The sequence below is a fragment of the Polyodon spathula genome, chromosome 18 (genome assembly GCF_017654505.1).
Source record: "Polyodon spathula isolate WHYD16114869_AA chromosome 18, ASM1765450v1, whole genome shotgun sequence".
NCBI lineage: Eukaryota > Metazoa > Chordata > Actinopteri > Acipenseriformes > Polyodontidae > Polyodon > Polyodon spathula.
The window spans coordinates 19,672,009-19,698,188 of record NC_054551.1 but is presented as its reverse complement, the minus strand read 5'-3'; the positions used below and the strand labels follow the sequence as shown (position 1 = coordinate 19,698,188).

The window sequence follows — 26,180 nt, the reverse complement described above, 5'->3', positions numbered from 1 at the left end:
TCTGAGGCACTGATACAACAAAATGTGAAAAAGGGTGTTTAGACTTTCTATAGGCACTATAGAGAGAGAGAGAGAGAGATTATTTTATTTATTTATGTTTAATTTCTGATGCTTTAATTTTACTTTAATATTTATTTAGCTGTATTGATGTTGAAGGTAATGCAGTTTGCCCCCAAAAGTGCATTCTAGCATGACTGCAGTGGTTCCTCTTGCTGTCTAAAGAGAAGGATGAGTATTTCAGTTTTAGTTTGAAGTAATGGAGCCCCCAGACTTGCTGTCCAATAGCTTTCTCTGTTCTAGTTCTGATGTTGCAATACAAAAAGTGTGCTACCATGTGTCAGGGCAGTTTTGTTTACAGTCATAATTAGTGTCTTTACACAGTATAAATTAGGCGGCAGTTAATAATTTTAACACATTTGTCTTCATTTCATCCACAGATAAGTGTGATGTAGGGTTTCAGGTGATCACTCCAGAAAAATAAATAACACTATTTTCAGGATAAGCTGAGCTTTTGTTTTATTAACATTTTGAGTTGATTTAATACAGGCTGATCATTTCTTCTATTGTATGACAGTGTTTAACCTTACTGTAATGAAAGTGTATTTGCTTCCTTGTTCTAAGAAATAAATTCACCTTCATTATTCACTGATTGTGATTCCAGTGAGCTTAACTGAACTGTTCAGATACATTGCTGGAAGTTTAGCTGTGAAATGTGCTACCCACTAAGAGTTATTAATGGCATGAAATCAATATCAGCTCTCTTGATACTCTGGCTATAATGGCATTTGGTTCAGAAGAGCATATACCTATTTTTTGTTACTTTCAAAAATTGTTGCAAGCATCACCACATTTAGCTCTACACATTGTTATACATTTCCTTAAATTCCTAGAACTCAATAAACCTTAGCCATTGTGTTCTTCCTATACTAAACTAAGCTCATCACTTCTGTCTACACCAGGGGTTCCCAAACTGTGGTCCCAGGTGTGCCGCGGGAGCAATGCCATTCTGTGTATTTTTCTATGTAGAAATATAGAGTATAAAAGAGCAGCAACAAGAGTTTGTATGCATTTGTACCATGGGCTCAGTTTTAAGGTGCTGGAATGTTTTTTTTCCTTTGGGTAGAAACGTTTTCATACTAACTTTTTCTGCTTGATAACCATTAATTAAAAAATTTAATTGATGTCTATGCTGAATATGTTTTTGTGACTAATTGGCTGTTAACATTTAAAATATTGAGTACTTTTATATACGTTTCAATAGTAACTAAATCAAGTTATTTGGGGGGGGGGTGGACGTTGCAAGCCAACTGAACGTAATTTTGCAAAAAAACTTTTTTGAAAAAAGTAATTTTCCAAAAAGGTTTGGGAACCCCTGGTCTACATCGTGTGGGAGAAATTCGTATTTGTAATTGAATGTACTTTATAAAATGATATTTCAAATCTTAAACTATGTACCTTGAGATTCTGTGATGTTAATTAAGTTTTTCTTCCCCCTTCCTTCCCCCAGAGCATTCGCGTTGATCTACTTTCAAAGGACTAGATATTAGTAACAGAGGGTCGTAAAGATTTAGGTTGGAGAATTGAGATTACCTGCTGTGCTAATCTTTACAGCCTTGTCTAAGACAAACAAAGCTTATTGTTATCTGTTAATTAAGAATGTACGCCTGAAAGACAATATGCAATTTTCTTCCTATAAAGGGTTAATAAGTGTGACACCTGGTGGATATGAGGTGCCATGACTTTCTCCCATGAAATGAATTGTTACCATGGAACGTTTAACTGAATAGAAATTACTTATTTCCTTCTTAAAATGTATTGAAAATAAAAATCTTTACGAGGGTGTACTATTGACTTGTTTAAAAATCTCAGGGTTTTAGATTTACTAAAACATTGAGATTCAAATGTAGTTTGCTAAGTAAGTATCAACTGATTTAAATTGGTTTTAGAATCATTTTAATAACAAGTCTTGTAGACGCAAGTTTGAGTTGTTTAAATATGTTTTCCCAGTAACATTGAAATGTTTATTGTGTTTAATGAAGTTTAAAGTGAAAATAATTCTTAAATTATTTTACTTAAATTATTGTATAATGTGGTTAACATGCGTTTTAATGGTAATTGTTAGGAGAATGAAACTGGGATTTGTATCCTTCTATGATCAATATAACTAAAGTTAGAACAAAAGTTGTATTCTATAAATGTTACTGTTTTCCTGTTCTCTCCATGGAGGGCTGTCCTTACAAAGGTACCACCAAATGTTCCTGTCAGGAAACTGCACTCTGATTGGTTATCATATTATTGTTAATAAAACAATGAGTAATCTTCTCCCAACACCAAAACCCTAAACCTAAGGTCAGTATCCTATACTGCAGCCATTACACATCTAAAGTAGTTTGTGTTTGGCAGTGTGTGGACGGGTGGTGGGTGATTCACCGACACACGGGAGACAGTCAGATGTACTTGAAGCACCGCACAGGTGCCCAATTTTATTAGTAGTTACTCTGGCGCAATGATTTGTTTTAGACCGCAGAGGGCTCTGTTGCCCATGGCCTGACTATTAGCAATGATAGACAGGACCACGGGAATATCATAAGAACATAAGAAAGTTTACAAACAAGAGGAGGCCATTTTGCCCGTCTTGCTCGTTTGGTTGTTAGTATCTTATTGATCCCAGAATCACATCAGGCAGCTTTTTGAAGGATCCCAGGGTGTCAGCTTCAACAACATTACTGGGGAGTTGATTCCAGACTCACGATTCTCTGTGTAAAAAAAGTGCCTCCTATTTTCTGTTCTGAATGCCCCTTTTCTAATCTCCATTTGTGACCCCTGGTCCTTGTTTCTTTTTTCAGGTCGAGAAAGTCCCTTGGGTAGACATTGTCAATACCTTTTAGAATTTTGAATGCTTGAATTAGGTCGCAACGTAGTCTTCTTTGTTCAAGACTGAACAGATTCAATTCTTTTAGCCTGTCTGCATATGACATATCTTTTAAACCTGGAATAATTCTGGTCGCTCTTCTTTGCACTAGAGCAGCAATATCCTTTTTATAGCGAGGTGACCAGAACTGAACACAGTATTCAAGATGAGGTCTTTCTACTGCATTGTACAGTTTTAACATTACTTCCCTTGATTTAAATTCAACACTTTTCACACTGTATCCGAGCATCTTGTTAGCCTTTTTTTATAGCTTCCCCACATTCTCTAGATGAAGACATTTATGTTATGATAATTTCAGTATCTCCCATATGATATTTATAATGCACATTTTTATTTCCTGCATGCAGTACCTTACACTTTTCTCTATTAAATATCATTTGCCATTTGTCTGCCCAGTTCTGAATCTTGTCTAGATCATTTTGAATGACCTTTGCTGCTACAACAGTGTTTGCCACTCCTCCTATTTTGTGTCATCTGCGAATTTAACAAGTTTGCTTACTATACCAGAATCTAAATCATTAACGTAGACTAGGAATAGCAGAGGACCTAATGTTGATTCCTGTGGTACTCCACTAATTACCACACTCCATTCTAAGGTTTCTCCTCTAATCAGTACTTTCTGTTTTCTACATGTTAACCACTCCCTAATCCATGTACATGTATTTCCTTGAATCCCAACTGTGTTCAGTTTGAGAATTAATCTTTTATGCAGGACTTTGTCAAAAGCTTTCTGAAAATCTTAATAAACTGTGTTATATGCTTTGCAATTATCCATTATCGATGTTGCATCCTCAAAAAAATCAAGCAGGTTAGTTAGACATGATCTCCCTTTCCTAAAACCATGTTGACTGTCTCCCAGGATACTGTTACCATACAGGTAATTTTCCATTTTGGATCTTAGATGTAGTTCTTGAATATAGTTTCCATAAGTTTGCATATAATAGAAGTCAGGCTTATTGGTCTGTAGTTACCTGGTTCAGTTTTGTTTTCCTTTTTGTGGATCGGTATTAAGTTTGCAATTTTCCAGTCTGTCGGTACAGCCCCTGTGTCAAGAGACTGTTGCATGATCTTGGTTAGCGGTTTGTAAATAACTTCTTTCATTTCTTTGAGTACTACAGCGGCTTGCGAAAGTGTTGACCCCCCCCTTGGCGTTTTTCCTATTTTGTTGCCTTACAACCTGGAATTAAAATTGATTTTTATTTGGATTTCATGTAATGGACATACACAAAATAGTCCAAATTGGTGAAGTGAAAGGAAAAAAATAACTTGTTTAAAAAAATTCTAAAAAATAAATAACGGAAAAGTGGTGCGTGTATATGTATTCACCCCCTTTGCTATTAAGCCTCTAAATAAGATCTGGTGCAACCAATTACCTTCAGAAGTCACATAATTAGTTAAATAAAGTCCACTTGTGTGCAATCTAAGTGTCACATGATCTGTCACATGATCTCAGTATATATACACCTGTTCTGAAAGGCCCCAGAGTCTGCAACACCACTAAGCAAGGGGCACCACCAAGCAAGCGGCACCATGAAGACCAAGGAGCTCTCCAAACAGGTCAGGGACAAAGTTGTGGAGAAGTACAGATCAGGGTTGGGTTATAAAAAAATATCCGAAACTTTGAACATCCCACGGAGCACCATTAAAGCCATTATTAAAAAATGGAAAGAATATGGCACCACAACAAACCTGGCAAGAGAGGGCCGCCCACCAAAACTCACGGACCAGGCAAGGAGGGCATTAATCAGAGAGGCAACAAAAAGACCAAAGATAACCCTGAAGGAGCTGCAAAGCTCCACAGCGGAGATTGGAGTATCTGTCCATAGGACCACTTTAAGCCGTACACTCCACAGAGCTGGGCTTTACAGAAGAGTGGCCAGAAAAAAGCCATTGCTTAAAGAAAAAAATAAGCAAACACGTTTGGCGTTCCAAAAGGCATGTGGGAGACTCCCCAATCATATGGAAGAAGGTACTCTGGTCAGATGAGACTAAAATTGAACTTTTTTGGCCAGCAAGGAAAACACTATGTCTGGCGCAAGCCCAACACCTTTCATCACCCTGAGAACACCATCCTCAAAGTGAAGCATGGTGGTGGCAGCATCATGCTGTGGGGATGTTTCTCATCGGCATGGACTGGGAAACTGGTCAGAATTGAAGGAATGATGGATGGCGCTAAATACAGGGAAATTCTTGAGGGAAACCTGTTTTAGTCTTCCAGAGATTTGAGACGGGGACGGAGGTTCACCTTCCAGCAGGACAATGACCAAAAGCATACTGCTAAAGCAACACTCGAGTGGTTTAAGGGGAAACATTTAAATGTCTTGGAATGGCCTAGTCAAAGCCCAGACCTCAATCCAATTGAGAATCTGTGGTATGACTTAAAGATTGCTGTACATCAGCGGAATCCATCCAACTTGAAGGAGCTGGAGCAGTTTTGCCTTGAAGAATGGGCAAAAATCCCAGTGGCTAGATGTGCCAAGCTTATAGATACATACCCCAAGAGACTTGCAGCTGTAATTGCTGCAAAAGGTGGCTCTACAAAGTATTGACTTTAGGGGGGTGAACACTTTTGCATGCTCAAGTTTTCAGTTTTTTTGTCTTATTTCTTGTTTGTTTCACAATAAAAAATATTTTGCATCTTGTGGTAGCGGTAGTGGTAAGTGGTAGGCATGTTGTGTAAATCAAATGATACAAATCCCCCAAAAAATCCATTTTAATTCCAGACTGTAAGGCAACAAAATAGGAAAAATGCCAAGGTGGGTCAATACTTTCGCAAGCCACTGTATTGGGAGGATCTCATCTGGCCCAGGGGATTTGTTTATTTTAAGAGCTCCTAGTCCCTTTAACACTTCTGCCTAGATTATGCTCAAGTTATTTAAAACTGGATAGGAACTGGTTGACGTGGGGCATGTTGTCCGTATCCTCGGTAATCATTTAATATATTTGCTATTTGCTAAAATCTATGATTTTGCCATTTGTATCTCTTAGACATTTAACCTCCTCTTTGAATGTTCTCTTGCTGTTGTAATATTGGAAAAACATTTTGGAATTGGTTTTAGCCCCCTTAGCCATGTTCATTTCTATTTTTCTCTTGGCCTTTCTAACTTCCTTTTTGACTTGCAGTTCCGTGTACACTTTGTTTTTGGTCCCTTTTTAATGCTCTGTAAAGTGCCTTTTTTCACTGAATATTTTGTTAATTGATCTGTTAAACCATTTTGGTAATTTAGTTGTACGTTTTAGATTTGTCTACTTTAGGGATGTAATTGTTTTGCGCTTCTAGTACTACATTTTTGAAGAACAGCCATCCTTTTTCTGTGGATGCTTTCTCTATGTTACTCCAATCTACTTCTGTTAGCCTCTGTTTCATACCTTCATAGTTTGCTTTTCTAAAATTGTAAACCTTCGCTTTAGTCATTACTTTTGGGGTTTTAAAAAGCACTTCAAATGAGACCATGTTGTGGTCTGAGTTTGCTAGTGGTTCTCTGACCTCTGTTTTTGTTATTCTGTCTTCGTTATTGGAAAAGACTAGATCAAGGCATGCCTCCCCTCTAGTTGGTGCCTTGACAAATTGTGTTAGGAAGCAGTCCTTTGTCATTTCCACCATTTCAATTTCATCCGTCGTGCTACCCACCAGGTTTTCCCATTTTATATGGGGGAAGTTGAAATCCCCCATTAGTATGGCTTCTCCTTTGCTGCACACATTTCTAATGTCATTGTATAACAGATTAATTTGCTCACTGTCTGAATCTGGCGGTCTATAGAATGCTCCTATTATTATGCCCTTTGAATTATTGTCCGTTATTCTGACCCATATTGATTCGGCTTTATTTTCTTTGTCCAGGTTTAACACCTGGGCTTCAAGACTGTTTCTTATGTATAGCGCTACCCCTCCACCTCTTCTGTCCAAATATTATGTCTTTCATATACACTGTATACCCACAAATATTATATTCGTCCCCATCACTGTCAGACAACCAAGTTTCTGTAACACCTATCACATTATAGTTACTTGTTAGTGCAGTAGCTTCAAGTTCTAAAATTTTGTTTCTGATACTTCTAGCATTTAGATAAATACATTTAATGGTTGTCTTACCCGAGTTGTTGTCCTTGTTTTGATGCGGTCTCCCTTCTGTTTTTTTGTTGATTTCTCCCCATTCCTTTCTAGGTTAAATGCTTCTGAACCTGCTCGAGGATCTTTTCTCCAAGTAGATTGGTACCCTTTTTATTTAAGTGCAGTCCGTCCCATCTATACAGATAGTCCTTGTTGTAGAATGTGGTCCAATGATCAAGATATAGATGCTTGTAAACAGTCCAAAGCCGGGCGCACTCGCAGGTGCTCAAAATAATAATGAAAACAAAAGGCGAAAGAAAAAAGGAAAATAAAACAGTAATAAAAACTACAAATGAAAGGTGCTGCACTCGGCAGCGTTACCCCGGTCGTCGCTACCCACACGACCCGGGTCACCGACCTACACTCCCGGCTCCCTCAGCCTGCTAAACACAATACTTTGGGGAATCTGCCCAAGGTTTCCCCGCTACCCCTATGTTTCTATTTCATTCGGGTTATTCTCTCCCAGCCGTTCTCGGTCCTGGACCATCGCTTCCGCACGCTCAGCACGTCTGAAAGGGCAGACCTGAGGGAACAGCAGAGTGTTATATTATAGGGCTGGCAATCCCCCTCAAGACCCGCCTCTCAGCCACTCGGAGAGGGAAAGCCACACACCCTTTCTTCCACCTCTCCGTGTCACTGCCATGACCGTCAGGTGGGTATTGGACAACTGCTGCCCTCCTGCAGCACCAAGAACACCCCAGCAGAGTTAGCACAGATCTCCCCGTTACACAGTGAATAATTGTTTTTGTTACTTTAAAAAACAAAAAAACAAAAAAAAAGTCACCGGAGGTGCTGACTTCCTCTATTGTCCTGACAGGAACATTTTGTGGTACCTTTGTAGGCACTGCCCGTGGAGGAGGGGTTGCTCTCTGTGTTATGACACGCATGGCTTGTGTAAAATGAAGCGTCAGTTAAATTCTTTAAGCCAATGAAAGGACTAGGGCTGCAGCGAAATTGGTTATGCTTCCATGAGTCGCTTGCACAGTTTGCATTCAACTTTTGTTTTGGTTGTCTAGGCATTTAACAAAAAAATCCCAAACAGCAGAGGGGTTTTGAGACATTTCTTTAAATACAGCTTACACTATACAGTGTTTTGCTGTCGAGGTGGCGAATGAAGAAATTAAAGGTTTGTCTCTGGTTGACGTGAGCTGGAGAGGGAAGGGGCATGTGGTGCTCAGTTTTCGAAATTAAAATTATTAGTGTTAGCTTATATTTTGTATGTTTCAAATATATTCTACCATAGCACTTCTCTTACACTGTCTTGTACACGAGGTATTCAGTACATGTTTTACTGAAGCAATACAGCCACTAGAGGTACAAGCTCAATGCTTTGGATACTATACCCTGTTTCAGTTGTACGTAATGTATAACGATTTGGTAGTGAATTTTATTAACAACTTTTGTTTACGTAATATGCATTGTACATATGAAAAGATCAAATTTTGCATGTTTGACATTTAATGTGTGATTTATAGTATTTACACATTGTCAAACAGTTTTTGTTAATAGGATGAAAAAAAAAGAAATAAAAAAATATACAGTGCGTAAACCCGTCTGACAAACCTTCGAAGGTTTAAACAATGTTCGAATCCCTGGCTAGCGAACGAACCTTCGGACACAGCCTTAGAAGGGAATGATTTTGTTTAGGGATTAGCTTGCTCTTTTACTCGGAAATGATTGGATGAACTCCTGTTTGGGTGCAATATTTAAAGCAAAGCAAGCATTAACTCGTTTTCTTGGGCTCTTATCTCATCTCACCATGAAATAACCACTGAGCCTTTGCTTGTAATGGGGATCCATTCAAGTGTAGTACCTATCTTTGTCCTGAAGAAGACTCCTAGCCGCAACATTTAACTGCAACTCTACATGCTACAAGAAGACCAACTGCATTCCAACTTTGTTTTTCAGCAATGACCAAATCTACAGAATAAGTATTACATTTCAAACACTCTAAGATTCAAGTAAAATACTATTTTTGTATAGGAAATATTTACATGCAAAACAAGTAAAAACGGTTAATAGAGTGTAACATTCAATTTTATGAGAAATTGAGAAATATGAAATTTGTTGCGGACTAACCCCCCCCCTTTTTTTTTTTTTTATAAAATATTAATAACATAATAGAGACGTCCTGTATAAAGAAATTAATAACTAATATGTTTGTATATTACCAATATAGTGGGGGGTGTGGCCTAGGATATTGAGGTACACCACCCACTCTATATTGCGTGATACAGGGTCCAAGTTAAATTCGCTATGTATCGAGGACCACAATAGGGTCGGGGGGCATCAGGGTCCAGTATAAATCCTCTATGCAACCTGCTTTTTCTCATTTTTCGTATAAAAAGCAGCACACCGTTTTAATTCATACTGCGGAGGATACTTGCTTCTCATGAACTTAAGTCTCCAATTAATTTCATGAGTCTTCCTCTCCTTTCTCAAATGCACATACCCACTGCATTGAAAGAGTCCATTCCCAACAGGCTTGTTGCTAGGGATCTGACATCACTGCCCCGTGACTTTTTCTAGTGCATTGCTGACACGAGTGAACACCTTGTTGACTAAAATAAAAACCGCTTCAGCAAGTAAATATTTAATTTGCTTTGTATTATTGTGCCATGCGGGTGTATACAATAACAGTACGATATTAATGCTTTGTTTTTAATTATTTTATATATTTTTGTTTGTGATGTGCAGTACGAAATAAAACGAACAGTAATTCTAAGTGAAAGTGCCTATTTATGTTGTAGGTAAGGCATGTGCAGTTAGACTGTAACAATGGTGTGCCATCCCCAGGGCCGTTATATATCTGAATCCCCAGTATAGCAAGGGCTGATATAACGAGGGGTGGTTGTATTAAAGTTAAATATTACATCTTCATAAATGTGCACTACAACCAAAGAGTTTAACAAGTGAGCAAGTTTTCGTCATATAGTTAGTCTAAATATGTGTTAGGCCATGGGTTCAAATCTGTTTTGAAATCTGAAACAGATTTGAAGACATCCCTTAGTCTCTTTAGACCACCACTCCCTTGGTTGTATCTGTGTTTTTCCTGATAAAATATTTTAAACATTTGAAAGAGCACTTCATTTCGGTGCAGCATTGTAGTGAAACAACTATTTAACAACTAGTTGATTTGAAGGGGCAGTAAATTTGCAAAATCACTAGTTAACTACTTTGCTTGTTTTGGTTTATAAAGCCGGGCCACAGAGCTGTTTGCACTGATCTGGTGCTCCACTATCCTTTTTCCACTGCTGTCCTGTTACAAATTAGCACAATCTTGTATGATGTAAACAAAATTTACTGTTAGTGCAAAAATACACCTTTACCTTATTTTTATCCTTCGCTAATGTAATTTATAAACTAATTCCAAAAACATCCCGTATGCCGAGCTGCGCTGTACCTCTCCAAGTTTGCCGTCACTCTTAAGACAGAACCTTAGCTTAAAGTATAAATGTGATCATCCTTGTTTTTGTTAATTGAGATAAAAATTGTACACATTAGCAATGTAGTCTCCTTACATGTATTAAGGATTTCTTCTGTATTAAGCCACTCCTGCACAATGTTGGAGCCCTTACGTGGTCAGCAAGTACATCCCTGTCATAAAAAAAAATATCCTCTTCTACCAATTGGTAGAAGAGGATAATAAAAATAATCGTATAACATAAGCACAATGGAAAACTTCTTGAAACAAAAGCATCCAAACTTCAAATGCATGCCACAAATTCAAGTACATACTGTTGGGCAAAGCACTGTCTCGTGAATTTACCAATAAAACAATGTCATGGGTAAAAAATACATGAGGAGGACCCCCAAATGTGTTTGTCAGCTTTTCTGATACAGGGTGTTTGTTTCGTGAAACTAGTTGTTGCAGCCCTAGTACAGCGCATATCTTTTGGTTCAAAATGAAGTTCCATGAAAAAGTGAAGTGGCAAAAACTAATTATTTATCCCTTTGCTTAGTCAGAACTAGCAGGAAAAATTACACTTGGGGAATTTCTAAACACAACTGTGCAAATTTGTATACATTCACTTTTTGCTACATCAGTGAAGACTTATTTGGATGAGTAAGATGTAGTTCTCCAGTGTCATGCAGAATCCTTGCATCTCATCTGTTTTATGAATGGTTCAGAATATATTTCACCTGTTAAGCATAAAATGTTGCCTGACATTTTAATAGGGAAATAGCATCAATTCCCCAGAACACAACTGTCAACATCCATTTTAGTAATGCTTTTTGTTTTAGGGACAGCCAATTTAAGGCTGCCATGTTAACATTTTTTTTTATATATAAAACGTGTAAACTAACTGCAGTAAACTAACTGCAGTAAACTGAACAACAGGTGTAAACAATGGGTGGTGAAATCTCTTGCAAAAATCTATGTGTTAAACCAGTTGCTTGCATTAGGGGACTTAGCAGTATGCATTATTCATTAATAGGCAGTAATAAACAAGTTAGGGAGGGAAAAACAAAATAAAGAAAAATGTAGCTATGGCCAAAATATTTTTCATCACCCTGTAGAATTAGCTAATTTTGCTTCATAGTCGAATGAAACCTGGTGAATAATGTTATGTTACCATATTGAATTACGTACTGCTTTGTAGTTTTCCATATACTTAATGAAAAACTGATAAATTGAAAAATATGACCTTTCAAAATGTAACATGATGAAATACTGTACTATGGGTTCCAGTAGACTTTTGAGATTATTTTGATTTATATGATAAATAAAATATCTAGATTTAATTTCATATCGTTTTAAAAACTATGTCTCAATCCTAAAATTGTAGGTGATGCAGACGGTTTTTGCGTGAAACGAGGCTAGGTTGTTTAGTGGACCAGGATGTGACTGAGTCAGTATGCGTTGCATCGCAATTAAAAAAACAAACTGGCGGTAAGTGATACAGACTCGGCAGCTGCTCAGTATTAGTTTATAGTTGATGGATTTTCTAAATGATTATTAGTAGTAAAAAAAACCTGAGAAGTTTACACATAGCCTTAGTCAACATACAGGGAGAGAGAGAAAGGTTGACTGTAAAATATAATTTAATAAACTGCAGGTGCCTTTTATGGGTCCAAGTTAATAGGTTTTCTAATGATAGACATACTATTACCTAAAATGGTATTCATGACTTTTATATCACTGCAGTGATGTGCATGGTGTTCTCAGTGCTGCTTACTGTATGTTTATAAAATGTTGCAATGGAAAAAAGATACTTGGATTTGACATGAGCGTCTTTTGTCTGGTGCTGTGCCAAGTTTCCTGAATGAGCACTGTTCTGACCTCCTTGGATGCAAGTTAAAAAATACCGAAAGCAGAAAGAATTGTGTGAAGGGACTTGAAACAACCCTGCACTTTGTCCAGTAGATCAACTCTAAAATTCCTTCAGTTTGACTACTGATCAAATAATCCCTGTCTGTCGTTTATTCTGTTAGTATTACTGAGGCAGAATTGTTTCTCTTTCCCAGATTGTGCAAATAAACAATTGAAGTAAAAAGGGTGGGGTGCATTACAAATATTACATTGGATATTCAGTTACTGACCTTAATCTGTTTTGATTTGCATTCTACTGTAAAACTGTAACATGCATGTTAGTTTAGGTAGCAAAATGAATTGCTTTTCTATTATTATTATTATTATTATTATTATTATTATTATTATTATTATTATTATTATTTATTATTTGGCTTCCAAGCTGGCTTGGGAAGCCTATTGTTATTGTAAAGCTATTTTGTTTTTTGTTTTTTCATTTTTTTTTTTTTCATTTAATTTATTTTTATTTTGTTATTGGTTTTTCCTCCCAAAAATTTAAACTGCGCCTGTTTTGCACGCGCTGTACCATGAAACATGAAACTTGTCAGGTATTATCCTGTATAGATTACAGTTCAGATGCTCCTGCGTCAACCAAAATGGCGACATGACGCGTTTTTTGGAAAAACCTTTCAAAATCTTCTTCGTGAGATAATGAACTAATGCAGTATTTTGAATTGAAACTGCTCCATAAAACTGATCTGTTGCTGACACTTGTGCTGCAATGCTACAGTGTGCCAAAATTTCCAAGTGGTACTGAGCTTGGAAGCCTTAAAACTGCTGCCAGTTCTAGTTGTTGTTGTTAATAATAATAATAATAATAATAATAATAATAATAATAAATAATAATAATAATAATAATAATAATAATCATCATTATTATTATCATTAATTGTTATTTGGCAAAATAAAAAAGTAATTAAACTGAATGTGTCTATTTACGGAAGTATTACTGTAAATAAATTAATTTGGCTCTGTAAAGTAGTTTTAATGTGCTGTAGTTAAAGTGCTTTTTAAATTGCAGCTGTACCATGAAACACAAACTCTTTTGGTGTCTGATGTTAAAGCAAAGAGAATACACCAAAACCTTAGGTCAAGTCCTCCACTACTGAATAAAGCCTCTTTTACACTGGCACTCCTACCCGGGTCCTGGCTAACCAGGTCACAGTCCCGCGTAGAATGAAACCATGTACCTGGGTCGGACCCAGGTCCCAATGACGAACCTCAGGAAGTGGGTTGACACGCGTTTTGAGCGAGACAAAGTGCTTGACGGACGTTCGTCAGCCGATGCAATAACAAACAGCCACGCCTGCGTGAAGGTTTCACTTCCGCAAGGAATATTTCTGATTATTCTGCTTAGCCATATTTTTGTTGCTTGAGACACAGCATGAGCCAGATTGCAGCAGGGATGTAGAAAGATTTGCTCAAATCAACATTTGGGCAGATGGTTCAATCCAGCGAAGCTTGGATGGAAGCGTCAGTAACAAGCTGTTTCCGGGGCATTGATACACACATTTCTTTTTAATTGCGTCTGTCACCCAGGTCAACCCTGCTTGACACCAGGTCTTACCTGGGTAGATCATGCCAGTGTGAAAGGGGCTTTAGTTGGAATTGTTTTGATGCTGCAGGGAATTGTAGGTTCATTATCTGGGGTAGATTCTAGTTAAACTAGAGCCAGGAGATTTGTACTGTATGTACCACGGTCATCATTGTGGGCAAGTTCTTTCTGGGAAGAGAGGATGTATTTTCTGTGGAGATTCCTATGTTGCTGTTATTTAAACTCTGGCAGTCGAGCCGAGACTTGTGAAGTATTTCCTCTCTGAACGTACTGTAGTTCGGCTCTCTCTGAGATTATAACCGGGACTCTCCCACACTCTGTATCCCAGGCTGACCCTATGTAAACAAAGCCTTCAAGCATACCCTATTTCACAGTGTACTGGGGGAAGCTGCACTTTCAGATTTAAACGGCATTCAGTGTGCTGTTTTTGAGAAGCAATCATAGCAGTGAATTTATGGCGTTTTATTTTATAGCCTGTTTATTATGTAGATAAGTACAGTAGGCTGTTTTGGTTGATGAGAGATTATGTTCAAGTGTTCAATTTGTGTATCCGAGCAACGCTGGAGTATGGCCAATCTGTATCCTACAGTTGAGGAAAGTTCTAAGGATTGTTTTTAGTAACAGAGTCTGGGAATTACTAGGATGACATGGTTTTCTTCCAACACTGAATAGTACAAATGTTTTCAAGCCTGCTGTAAGCTGACCACTGTCTGTTATATGGAGACGAAAGGTACAATGTACCAAATACTATACCGGGTGCAACTAAAGTAAGAAAGGGGAGCACTGTAGTTTGTATTTCTATATTCTACAATTTTGTCAATTTTCTGCGTATTCATGAATTTTGCAACATAAGTTACTCTGTCTGGCGTTTACATTTTTTTCTTTACATTTTTTTTAATTTCTAAAGGAGTATGTATAGCTTATTTTCCATTGCAGACCCAGCACTTATGTTTTGGGTTGGGACGAACTGTTTGGTAATAAGGTTTAATAGTTGTTAAAATAATGCAGGCTACTATTGGTTTGATTGAAAAGATTCCACTAAAAGGGTTTTGCGGCCTGCAGCGGACCCTATGTACAGTAATGTTGAAGAAAGGTGAAACACGTGAAGCACATGCAGGGTGCTGTATTTCAAATGCTATTTCACTGTCAGCTGTGTTGCAGATAATTTGAGATGTGAAGCTGGCTGGGGTTTCCTTCTGTCGTTGCCTTTCTGCTCTGTTGGAAAGTCAAACCCTTTCTGATTACAAACAGTCCTGCAAGTTCACAGGAGCCACCTTGCATCAACAAAGACTGAAGCTCTGCCTAGGGGTTATTATTACATGTCCTTAGGCATTCATAAATCCTTTTTTTTTTTTTTTTTTTTTTTTTTTTTAGTGTACAGTGCTACAATAGGAGGTTTCTATAGTGAAATCTGCTAATGCTTGCTAACCTGTTTGGTCAGTGGCTCTAAAATATTAGTATACATAGAGAAAACATGCTTTGCAAATAACGAGGTGTGCAGAGTACAGTAGAAATTCAAAGTTAACTGAGAAAACAAAGCCACTGTGGTGTTTAAGTACTACATGGTTTTTTTGTTTTGTTTTTTTTTCACAATTTTAAATGATTGGAGATTGAGAAAATGCACCACTAGTGGGTGCTAGGATGCAAGTTAAATGCTGCTGCTGGTAAAAATGAAGGGAAATTATATTAAGTCTGGATGATTTACACAAGGTTCCATCGTGTGAATATTGCATTTTTTACAATTTGACAGTACAGGAAGTCATTTTATTGTCATTACCATTCCCTTATTCACAAAGAGATTTCCCCCCAAAGTAGTTAACGGAAGGAATACAAAAAAACAAATGTAAACGCTTTAATCAGGTCATGTATATCCAGGTATCGTTTGTATAGTGTATTAGCCCCTATAAAATTGAGTCTGATCCGCTTCCTCGTCTTCAGATTTATACTACAGTAAATCAAAACCAGGAAAAATGCATAATCAGCTGAACCTGGCATTTCATACTTTGTACAAATGAGTAAATAAGAGATAAAGTATGTAAAAGGGTGTTTGTCTGCATAACACCACAAATCATGTCAAGGTGCAATCACACAAGATTATGCTTAAGATTTTTTGCAGTCACAGAAATACAAACTACTGAAGTTATCTTACCTTTACAATGTTTTGGTCAAGTGCTGCAGGAAAAAAAAAAAGTTTTGTATAAAATGAAGCTTGTGTTTAATATTTGGCAAAATACACCTGGCCCTTGCATGATTATTAAAGTACATATGAACATATGAACATATGAACATATGAAAGTTTACAAACGAGAGGAGGCCATTCGGCCCATCTTGCTCGTTTGGTTGTTAGTAGCTTATTGATCCCAAAATCTCATCAAGCAGCTTCTTGAAGGATCCCAGGGTGTCAGCTTCAACAACATTACTGGGGAGTTGATTCCAGACCCTCACAATTCTCTGTGTAAAAAAGTGTCTCCTATTTTCTGTTCTGAATGCCCCTTTTTCTAAACTCCATTTGTGACCCCTGGTCCTTGTTTCTTTTTTCAGGCTGAAAAAGTCCCTTGCGTCGACACTGTCAATACCTTTTAGAATTTTGAATGCTTGAATTAGGTCGCCACGTAGTCTTCTTTGTTCAAGACTGAACAGATTCAATTCTTTTAGCCTGTCTGCATATGACATATCTTTTAAGCCCGGAATAATTCTGGTCGCTCTTCTTTGCACTCTTTCTAGAGCAGCAATATCTTTTTTATAGCGAGGTGACCAGAACTGCACACAGTATTCAAGATGAGGTCTTACAAGTGCATTGTACAGTTTTAACATTACTTCCCTTGATTTAAATTCAACACTTTTCACAATGTATCCGAGCATCTTGTTAGCCTTTTTTATAGCTTCCCCACATTGCCTAGATGAAGACATTTCTGAGTCAACAAAAACTCCTAGGTCTTTTTCATAGATTCCTTCTCCAATTTCAATATCTCCCATATGATATTTATAATGTACATTTTTATTTCCTGCGTGCAGTACCTTACACTTTTCTCTATTAAATGTCATTTGCCATGTATCTGCCCAGTTCTGAATCTTGTCTAGATCATTTTGAATGACCTTTGCTGCTGCAACAGTGTTTGCCACTCCTCCTACTTTTGTGTCGTCTGCAAATTTAACAAGTTTGCTTACTATACCAGAATCTAAATCATTAATGTAGATTAGGAATAGCAGAGGACCTAATACTGATCCCTGTGGTACACCGCTGGTTACCACACTCCATTCTGAGGTTTTTCCTCTAATCAGTACTTTCTGTTTTCTACATGTTAACCACTCCCTAATCCATGTACATGTGTTTCCTTGAATCCCAACTGCGTTCAGTTTGAGAATTAATCTTTTGTGCGGGACTTTGTCAAAAGCTTTCTGGAAATCTAAATAAACCATGTCATATGCTTTGCAATTATCCATTATCGATGTTGCATCCTCAAAAAAATCAAGCAAGTTAGTTAGGCACGATCTCCCTTTCCTAAAACCATGTTGACTGTCTCCCAGTACCCTGTTACCATATAGGTAATTTTCCATTTTGGCTCTTATTATAGTTTCCATAAGTTTGCATATAATAGAAGTCAGGCTTACTGGTCTGTAGTTACCTGGTTCAGTTTTGTTTCCCTTTTTGTGGATCGGTATTACGTTTGCAATTTTCCAGTCTGTCGGTACCACCCCTGTGTCAAGAGACTGCTGCATGATCTTGGTTAGCGGTTTGTAAATTACTTCTTTCATTTCTTTGAGTACTACTGGGAGGATCTCATCCGGCCCAGGGGATTTGTTTATTTTAAGAGCTCCTAGTCCCTTTAACACTTCTGCCTCAGTTATGCTAAAGTTATTTAAAACTGGATAGGAACTGGATGACATGTGGGGCATGTTGTCAGTATCTTCCTTTGTAAAAACTTGTGAAAAGTAATCATTTAACATATTTGCTATTTTTTTTTTCTTCCTCTACGATTTTGCCATTTGTATCTCTTAAACATTTAATCTCCTCTTTGAATGTTCTCTTGCTGTTGTAATATTGGAAAAACATTTTGGAATTGGTTTTAGCTCCCTTAGCAATGTTCATTTCTATTTCTCTCTTGGCCTTTCTAACTTCCTTTTTGACTTGCATTTGCAGTTCTGTGTACTCTTTCTGTGTACTTTCTTTTTGGTCCTTTTTTAATGCTCTGTAAAGTGCCTTTTTTTCGCTGAATATTTTTTTTTAATTGATCTATTAAACCATTTTGGCAATTTAGTTTTACATTTAGATTTGTCTACTTTAGGGATATAATTGTTTTGCGCCTCTAGTACTACATTTTTGAAGAACAACCATCCTTCTTCTGTGGGTGTTTTCTCTATTTTACTCCAATCTACTTCTGTTAGTCTCTGTTTCATACCTTCATAGTTTGCTTTTCTAAAATTGTAAACCTTAGCTTTAGTCTTTACTTTTGGGGATTTAAAAAACACTTCAAATGAGACCATGTTGTGGTCTGAGTTTGCCAGTGGTTCTCTGACCTCTGTTTTAGTTATTCTATCTTCGTTATTTGAAAAGACTAAATCAAGGCATGCCTCCCCTCTAGTCGGTGCCTTCACAAATTGTGTTAGGAAGCAGTCATTTGTCATTTCCACCATTTCTATTTCATCCTTCGCGCTACCCACCGGGTTTTCCCATTTTATTTGGGGGAAGTTGAAATCCCCCATTAGTATGGCTTCTCCTTTGCTACACACATTTCTAATGTCATTGTATAACAGATTATTGTGCTCACCGTCTGAATCTGGCGGTCTATAGCATGCTCCTATTATTATGCCTTTTGAATTTTTGTCTGTTATTCTGACCCATATTGATTCGGTTTTATTTTCTTTGTCCAGGTTTAACACCTGGGCTTCAAGACTGTTTCTTATGTATAGCGCTACCCCTCCTCCTCGTCTGTCCTGCCTGTCTTTCCTATACAGTGTATACCCACAAATATTATATTCGTCCCCATCACTCTCAGACAACCACGTTTCTGTAACACCTATCACATCATAGTTACCTGTTAGTGCAGTAGCTTCAAGTTCTAGAATTTTGTTTCTGATACTTCTAGCATTTAGATAAATACATTTAATGGTTGTCTTACCTGAGTTGTTGTTCTTGTTTTGATGCGGTCTCCCTTCTGTTTTTTTGTTGACTTCTCCCCCCTTCCTTTCTAGTTTAAATGCTTCCGAACCTGCTCGAGGATCTTTTCTCCAAGTAGACTAGTTCCCTTGTTATTTAAATGCAGTCCATCCCGTCTATACAGATAGTCCTCGTTGTAGAAAGTGGTCCAATGATCAAGATAGGTGAAGCCTTCCCGTGTGCACCACGTCTTCAACCATTGGTTTTGATTTATTATTTCCAGCTGTCCATATGGTCCTTTGCAAGGTGCGGGTAGTATACCAGAAAATACCACAGTTTTGGTTTTCTCTTTTAATTTCCTTCCTAGCTCTCTGAATTTGTTTTGCAGGGATTTTGGTCTGTCTCTTCCAATGTTGTTTGTACCGATGTGGACGACTACTACCGGGTCGTCTCCTGTTCGTTCTAGGAGCCTGTCCACGTTTTCAGTGATGTGCTTGACCGAGGCTCCCGGAAGGCAGCACACTGTTGTAGTAAGGGGGTCCAAACTGCGAACTGAGCTTGCTGTGTTTCTCAATATGGAGTCCCCAACAATCATGACCTCCCTTCTTTTTGCTGTCTGGTCACCACTGTCAATGGGGTCCTGGATGTTGTTCCTTTCATTCTCTTGTTGTTGGTTCTGCTCATCACAAGTAGGTTTTGTATTGCTTTAACCTCAGATAACAGCAACTGGTACACATCAAAAACTGAATGTCTTAATTTAAGAAAAACAGTATTTTGCTTAAGATTGCCTAATTAAAGGAAGAGAATGCTGCTATTGTTTTGCTTTTTATAGGCCCAATTGTTTTAATGAAATGTTCTTTTTAATTTAAAGGTGTAGTCAGAAAATAAGAATTGATCCAAACCTAAATGGTAACTTTATTTTTTAAGTCAGACTCAGTAGTATGTGGGGATCAGTGTGAGTAGTTCCACAGTGAAAATGTGTGTTTGGATATGATACTCGCTAACAGTATTGTAGGTAAAACGTGGTTCAGGAAATGGTAGAAGGGTGCATTGCTTGAATTTTGTAATTTGTAATCTTCCCATATTTCAAGTAAACATTTTGGGTAAATACCACATTTTATTTATTTTTTTTCCATTCCTTGCTATTGCCATTTCTTCACAGAAAACAGTGGCTATAGACAAATTTTCATAAAGTAATAACATGAGGTATACTAAAATGGTATTGTAAAATGAGGGGGGAGAATTAACTGTTTCGTTCTCGCTCTAAAGCAGCAAACGCGTTTTTGACCCAGGTGGCCTTCCATAAAGATAACTATGTGTGCATGTGCATAATCTGGTTTGTTTACTTTTTGCTGTCTAAAGCTTTTACCCTTTAGGGTCTGAGGTATTTTTGCCTATTTTTTTTTTTTTTTTTATTATTATTTTATTTTATTATTAGTTTACTGCTGTTAGATTTATGGCTATAACTCTTGAACTATAATGGCTATAGGTACATGTCATACATGAAATGAATGTGCACACACTAGGCTTCCATAAAAAAGTGAAATAGTCTGAAACTCTCCCTGTTCAATACAGATAACAAAAGCCACAGAAAGAGACATTTTTTTTTAGAAAAAAAACATTATTTATTGTTTGTAAAAAATATTTTACCATGGGCTCCTGAGTGACGCTTCCGATAAAAAGCACTCCGTGTGGAGTTTAGGTTGCCCCCTATAGCCTGGAGGTGGCTGGTTCGGGTCCAGGCTATTCTACTGCCGACCGTGAACAGGAGTTCCCACAGGGCGATGCACAATTGGCCGAGCAGTGCCTGGGCGGGGAGGGCCCAGGTCGGCCAGTGTGTCCTCGGCTCACCGCCACCAGTGATGCCTGTAGGCGTACCTGTAAGCTACCCGGATTTGTGTGGTCTTCCAACACTGTAGCTTCGAGGTGGTTGCATGGTTGGCCCGCAGAGTGTAAAGAAGTGGACGGCTAACGGCACACGTTTCGGAGGAGGTGTTTGTCCGTCTTTATCCCTCCCGTGGGGTTGGCAGCGGTGAGCCGGGTTGAAATAAAAATAATTGGACATGTCATATTGGGGAGAAAATAAGATAAATAATTGCCGATTTACAAATTAAAAAAAATAAAATAAAAACAATTTTAAAGTATTTTAGCATGACCAGCTGAAATCTGGCAGTGTACAATGAAACTTCAACATGTAGGGAACATGGATTTTTTAAAAAAAATTTATTAGATAATAAATAAAGGAATTATGGCCACTACAAAAGGGACCAAAAGCAACCAAAAACAAACAGATTAATTGTAAATGTGCAAAAGAAAAACAGAACACATTCAAATTTTCTTCCCAGGGACCCTGATCTTGTGGCACAAGATGGGGCTGTTCACTGGCTTGAATGGCCAGCACGGTCTTGACCATGGCAACATAACCCTAACAGCTCTGGTCTCGTACATTTAATCCACAATCACAAAAAAAAAATATATATATATATATATATATATATATATATATATATATATATATATATATATATATATATATATATATATATATATATATGAAAATAGGTCCTTGTGCCTTCGATGTCGCCATTTCTCTTATTTTGTAAAGGTTTTTTGTGAAAATGTTTGTTTACTGCACTGAGTAGTTCTGCCTTACAGCACGGCAGTAACATTACAAAACACTCTCATTCATGGCTATCTCCTAACATGGTGCTCTACCTGAAATACATAAATAGGACATTGTTTTAAAGCTCTGACTCTCTTCCAACAACATACTGCAAGCAGAGCTGTCTCTCGCAGTGCCTGAGTAAAAAGTATCCGACAAAATATTTTATTAGGTCAAAAATTCCTGATCAATATAGAACAAAACCTTGTTTTGTTTAAGCAGCATTAATATCTTTGTCATTGTAGTTTTCCCTTTGTCTGCTAGATGTCACTAGAATACATGGTATTCTTCAGGTCATTGCGTATCCTGTTTAAAGCAATATTTGCAGAACAGTAGAGGTAACTTTTTCTACTAAAGGAAATGTAAAGGAAGTTGTCTTCTATTTTTATTCATGAAATGTCTTAAATGAGAAAGTATGCTGCAGGGTAATGTTGTTTAGCAAGTTGTATTACTCAAATGAGGACTCTAATAAACATGTTTAATGCTATTGCAGAAACTTACAGTACCTAATCTTGTGTTGTTTTTTTGTTTTGCTTTGTTTTTTTTTAAATCCGTCAAAGGTATAGTATTCTTAGTTCTCTAAATTCATTGTATTAAAGCAACTGTTAGTATTAAAAGGATAGCTGATAATGGTGTAGCCTGAAATAGGTTGTCCTGGATTTTAAGTATTGTATTGATTTACATTTTGGATTTATAAATGTAGATCGATGTATAGTTTTATAGTGGACTCTAAATGTATATATATGCAAAATAACAATTTCTTCTCCAAAGCTTTTTTTTTTAGCAGAATAAAGTAAAAACTAAAATGTTTACTTGTCCTTGTTTTGTATCCTTTGTGTAAAATTATTTTAATTCAATCAATTAGCAAAGGATGGTATCATCAGGATTTAACTTCTCCCACTGCATATTCTTATACTGTATGATCTTGAACCGCAAAGACATATTGTGCTGTAATGGACTTGCAAACTGTTCTTCAGTCTACAGTACATTGAAAGGCTCCACTACACACAGCAAAACAACTGCAGCTTTACATGCAGTAGAACCCTGGAGTTTCTAACATGTATTTCACATTCTCTGACCAAACCACACAAGGCGGAAGTGTGTATCTATTTAGATTAGAATGTTGTGCACTGCGTCTTTGTAGCATCAGACTCGGTATTGCTCAACATCATTAGCATGAGAGCGTTTACTGGTTATTTTTATATCTTTACAACTGACATAAAAGGCATTTTTGTATAAAATGGTGTGGTTGTTGTTAAATGTGACCATCAACTGTATGAAAATACACTGGAGACCTAATTTCTTAATGTGGGCTTCTTGCCAAGGTCAAAATGCACTGCCCTCCTAAGTAAACATTGCTTGTTAACTGAGCTTATTTTTGTGTAGTGTTTTAGTTATCTCTTCCACTGTTCCCCAAGTTATCTTAACTCTGAGATGGGAGCATAGACCAGTAAAAGCAAAAGCGAACTGTAACACAGTAGTGAGGCGAGCGTAGAAATTAAGACACAAATTATATGATGATCCATAAAAACCATAACAAACCAGGGAGGTGAAACTCTATTTGCATAAACAAGCACATGTAAGAAGGGACTTGCGTTTGTACAGTTGAGCATTATTTAAGTATACATTTTTAAAGTAATATCAATGGTGTAAGTAAACAGCAGATTAGTATTGACCTTGCAAATATGCACAAAATCACAAGCAAGTACAAAGGTATAGCAAACGGTGTATATTTGTAGAGTGAGCATATTACTTCAAATCCTGTGAGCCAAATCACTGTGATTTTTGTCAAATGTTCACTAAAAAATTAACTGAGGCAATTTGTGGCCACTACCAGCCTTAGCTGGATTCAGAATGCTGGCCTGGGGGGGTACGGGGACTGCTTCATATCCCATTACCAGTTTGCCCAGCTTTCTACTAGTGCCTTGCAACAGCTGTCACTTTCTCACCCTATTGAGCTCTTTCTAGAATAATTATGTATGCATGCATGGTTAGAAAGACTATAAAAGTTAGCTATTTCTGATGTCTGCAGTAGCAGATCAGACTTAAGAACTTTACAGCTGCTACTTGCTGCAAATGCATGAAAACAAAATACCAATCAGTTAACAGGTTGTTTTATGAATTTTTTTAAACCACAAAATGGATTATGTTTAGCTTACAGGAAGCAAACCCAGCTATATATGGTATGCTAAGCGATTGCAAACAGGAAGTTTGTGTTACACTCTTGTGAGCTGGGTTTCCTTTTAGATTTCATTACTGCTATCTATTGTTTTCAAGTTGTGAATGCTCTGGCATGGCGCAGGCGAAGGAGCAGCAGTGTAGTCAGTGCACTGGGAGCAGCTCTGCACTGCAGAAACTGGATGGTTTAGCCAGTCGGTTCTTTAATAAATGCCGCCAGGGGACACAGGAACAGAAGGCATTGGAGAGTGAAGTTCCCCACATCTCTGAATACACCGTCAATTGGGACAGATGCAGTAAGTGCTAGATAAGCTGAGCTGATAATGTGGGTTATAGCTTTTCTGGAATTTTAAATGCAAAAGAGATTTTTCTCTCTGTTTCAGTATAGGGTAAACTTGAAAAGTGCATAGTGTTTGAGCAACTGAAGGTAACTGTTTTCAGGTAATAATTTTAAAAAACATGCAACACTGTCAGAACTATTACAGCAAAAGTAAGCAAATCTAGATGCTACTTTAATTGCTGTGTTACAATTGTGGTGTTTTATTTGATTTAATTACTCCGTTCAACTGAAAATGAGAATTTGTTGAAGAATATGCTACTTGCTCATAGCAGAAACTTTTAGAAGATGTGTTGCAAATACAGAAACTGATTTACATAAAGAGAAATGAAAACTGATAGTGTTTGAAATTGACCAGTAACATTTTGTGCTATGACTTCAAGCTATAGATTAAGATTTCCCATGCTGAAATGCTACTATTGTCCTTAAAAAAGCTGACAGTTGAAATAGCAAGCAATACCAAAGTGAAAATGTATTTGTTTTCTTGTAACGTCTGGGTCGGTCACATTTTTGACATTACATTATTGGCCATAGGACACCTGTAGCATGCATTTCTGTGATGATCGAGCTTAAGATAATGAACTCAGGTTAGGTTGAGCAGCTAGCTTCAGGGAATAAGTTACCTAGCCTATATTTAACTAATACATTTTTGGAGTATCTGCGTAACTACCCAACGGTTTCTGTTTCAGTCACTCCTTTCTAAGTTGCTAATGTCAGCTATTGTAATACACAGCAGACCATGGGTCAAACCAATGTTCGTGTAGGGTGTTTTTTTTTTTTTATTCTGGATTTATATCAATGTGGCCCTTCTGGCATCCTCTGAATGCTTCCATTTTTTTCCATTTAAAGGTAAAGGAAAACAAAACATAGAAACATTGTGTATACACTAAGCAAAAAAGTAGAGGGGCAACAGGTATAGTTTGCCCCCCTGTAATCAAAGTAGTTTGCCCCCACTGCTCTATTAGTGAGATGCTTATGATTACTACGCCCTGAACACTGGTACATTTCAGTGTTGTATGTTGAAAAATTAATTCATATAGAATCTGTGAAAATTAGGGCTGCATATTAGGGCTATGATTAAATCAAAAATCGATTTTTCGATCGATTCCATTCCCCTAAATAATTGCATTTTTGAATGCGCATAGTTAATAACATTTAAGTTCATCGCGAAAATGTACCGAACACCCTGTATTACAGTATTGCTATCGCAGACAAGCAGTGGGCGTTGTTTTCTTTTCCTGCTCGTGTTAACTAGCATCTGATTTGCTGGTCCCATCCTACCAGCGAATCAGTTTTGAAAATGCTTTGTAAGTAGGCCCCTCAGTGTTATCACTATAAACAAAAAAACTGTAAACTGGTATCTAGTTTATATAGATTACATTCCAAAGTACTATAATCTGTTTGGAATGAATATTTTTGTAACACCCCTGTAGTATGTTAATTTTGCTTTAGGCTTGTTGCAAATGTTGTGGTTTTATTTTTTTCTCCTGATTCTACCAAGGTGTAATTACTCCTAGCATTCATAAGATATTAAAATAATCACGTCGGGGGGGGCGGGGAGGAATGGAGCGAAAAATCTATGTGGGCAATACAGTCATCGATATTTATTCGAACAATTCTATTTTGTGTGCCCAATTAATCGATTGCTATTTTGATGCTTAACTGACAGCCCTACTACAGATTATGTAGTCAACAATATTTATGCAGTCATCGATGAGTGTTAAATATGCTTGTTTGCCATGTGAAAAGAAGTACAAATACACTTTTTGAAAGGGTTTCACGCCCCAGAGTGGTAACTAGCAGGGTTTTTGTTGAGTGCTGCTTTTGTACAGATTGTGTTACCATGGGAATGCCCTACTGTATGCTTGATCTGATTGCAAACATCTTTTGCATCCTGGTGTGCTAGCAGCATCCCTGATGCCATTTCAGATTCTCTTTACGAACTGTAGTTTTGTTAAACTTGGAGCTGAATGATTGCAGATTTGTAAAGGTG

The 26,180-nt window shown here is 37.3% G+C and overlaps 1 protein-coding gene across 4 annotated transcripts in view; it reads left to right on the top strand.

The window, feature by feature from the left end:
* LOC121331016 (cAMP-dependent protein kinase catalytic subunit beta-like) overlaps window positions 1–26,180 on the top strand; it is a 56,756-nt gene that overhangs the window by 11,098 nt on the left and 19,478 nt on the right. For 2 of the 4 annotated variants that reach the window (XM_041278111.1, XM_041278110.1), the window contains exon 1: window positions 23,932–24,146. The exons of the other annotated variants lie outside the window; for them this stretch is intronic. In XM_041278111.1, coding sequence (XP_041134045.1) covers window positions 23,966–24,146 — 181 coding nt within the window. In that variant the 5' untranslated portion in view covers window positions 23,932–23,965. Of the gene's footprint in view, window positions 1–23,931; window positions 24,147–26,180 lie in introns of those variants that run through there. 4 annotated transcript variants of the gene reach the window in all.